We start from the raw sequence: 1237 nt of genomic DNA, 5'->3' as shown, positions 1-1237 counted from the left end.
ATATCATACATTTCTGACCAATGCACATTTGTTTGAAAAAGATGGCATCTTCTGTGTTAAATGAACTGATGGGCCATAGGCTCAGCCCAAAGTAAATGCCACATTCCAGACAAGAATCATCCCAGTGAGTCAAAATCTGAGGAGATAGATGTGAAACCAGAGATCATTGACTTTCAATGGATTTGGCGCCTACAAATTCGACATTGGACTTGCTTATAGAGCTTCAGGACGTTTGCTTTACCCCCACCGGTCTTCTCTGTAGATCTAGCCCAGATCCAAAGAAAGGTGGTGTATGATCTTCTCATTGGACAACCCAGGTGGAGGAGTGAAAAGAACGACCCCACCAACATTATTGAGAGAGAAAGAAGAGGTGAGGCTTTCCAAAGAGAGATTGAGAAAAATTACAGAATGGATATGCTGATCAAAACATCCATAGAAGAGAATAAAGAGAAGTATGACATGCTCATGAAACCAGACAACACTGAAATGACCTATGACACCTGCCTCTTCCATGGAGCTTCTGGCTCCCCAGTCTTTGATGAATCCTGCCAGGTGATAGCCATGCACACTGGAGGGTTTCCCTACAAAGATGAAGGAGTGAAGAGTGTGATTGAGTATGCCATCCCTCTCTTCACCATACTGGAGAACTTTCTGATCAACATGAAGGACAGAAACAATGTTGAAATACTGACCAAGTTCACCAGAGAAGCCTTGACAGGCCCCCATTTGCTTGATTTCATTTACAATTTTATCATACACCAGGTAACGGAATGGAAGCCCTCATTCAGTGCAGCCTTGACAGCAGTCTGGGAAACAGTTAAGGAAAATGAGAACCATCTAAGAATGAAAGAGGGTCTTAGAAAATGGATCAATTCCGAAAAGGAGGTACTGGAAAAGATTCAGATAGCAGGAAATGAAGCTTTGAAAAAGTTCATGTTGGAAAACGATCTTGTCAAGTTATCCCAGACTGATGATGATGATGATGATGATGATGATGAGAACATGGATGAGTAAGTTTTGTTGCAAATAGATCCAGTGGTTGTATTGGGAACAACACAACGATGTCCATTTAAGGATAGTCCACCTAAATTACAAAATGACACATTGTTTTTTTTTACCTTGTAATGGACAAGGTATGACAGCAATCCATGCTTGTTTACCTGGCCACTGTTTTCAAATGCTGATGTATGTCTGTATGTATGTTGCTCTAACCTTAGTGTCTTTCAGGCATTTCAGG

At 41.2% G+C, this 1237-nt stretch overlaps 1 protein-coding gene across 1 annotated transcript in view; it reads left to right on the top strand.

The window, feature by feature from the left end:
* LOC139026324 (uncharacterized) overlaps nt 1-1231 on the top strand; it is a 22530-nt gene extending 21299 nt beyond the window's left edge. The window contains exon 4 of the mRNA XM_070441636.1: nt 263-1231. Coding sequence (XP_070297737.1) covers nt 263-1014 — 752 coding nt within the window. The 3' untranslated portion in view covers nt 1015-1231. The remainder of the gene's footprint in view (nt 1-262) is intronic.
* Nucleotides 1232-1237: the final 6 nt, after the last annotated feature.

This window comes from Salvelinus sp. IW2-2015, unplaced genomic scaffold (assembly GCF_002910315.2).
Source record: "Salvelinus sp. IW2-2015 unplaced genomic scaffold, ASM291031v2 Un_scaffold4438, whole genome shotgun sequence".
NCBI classification, from domain to species: Eukaryota; Metazoa; Chordata; class Actinopteri; order Salmoniformes; family Salmonidae; genus Salvelinus; species Salvelinus sp. IW2-2015.
The sequence above is the reverse complement of the archived record's forward strand: the minus strand, read 5'-3'. Positions and strand labels throughout refer to the sequence as shown.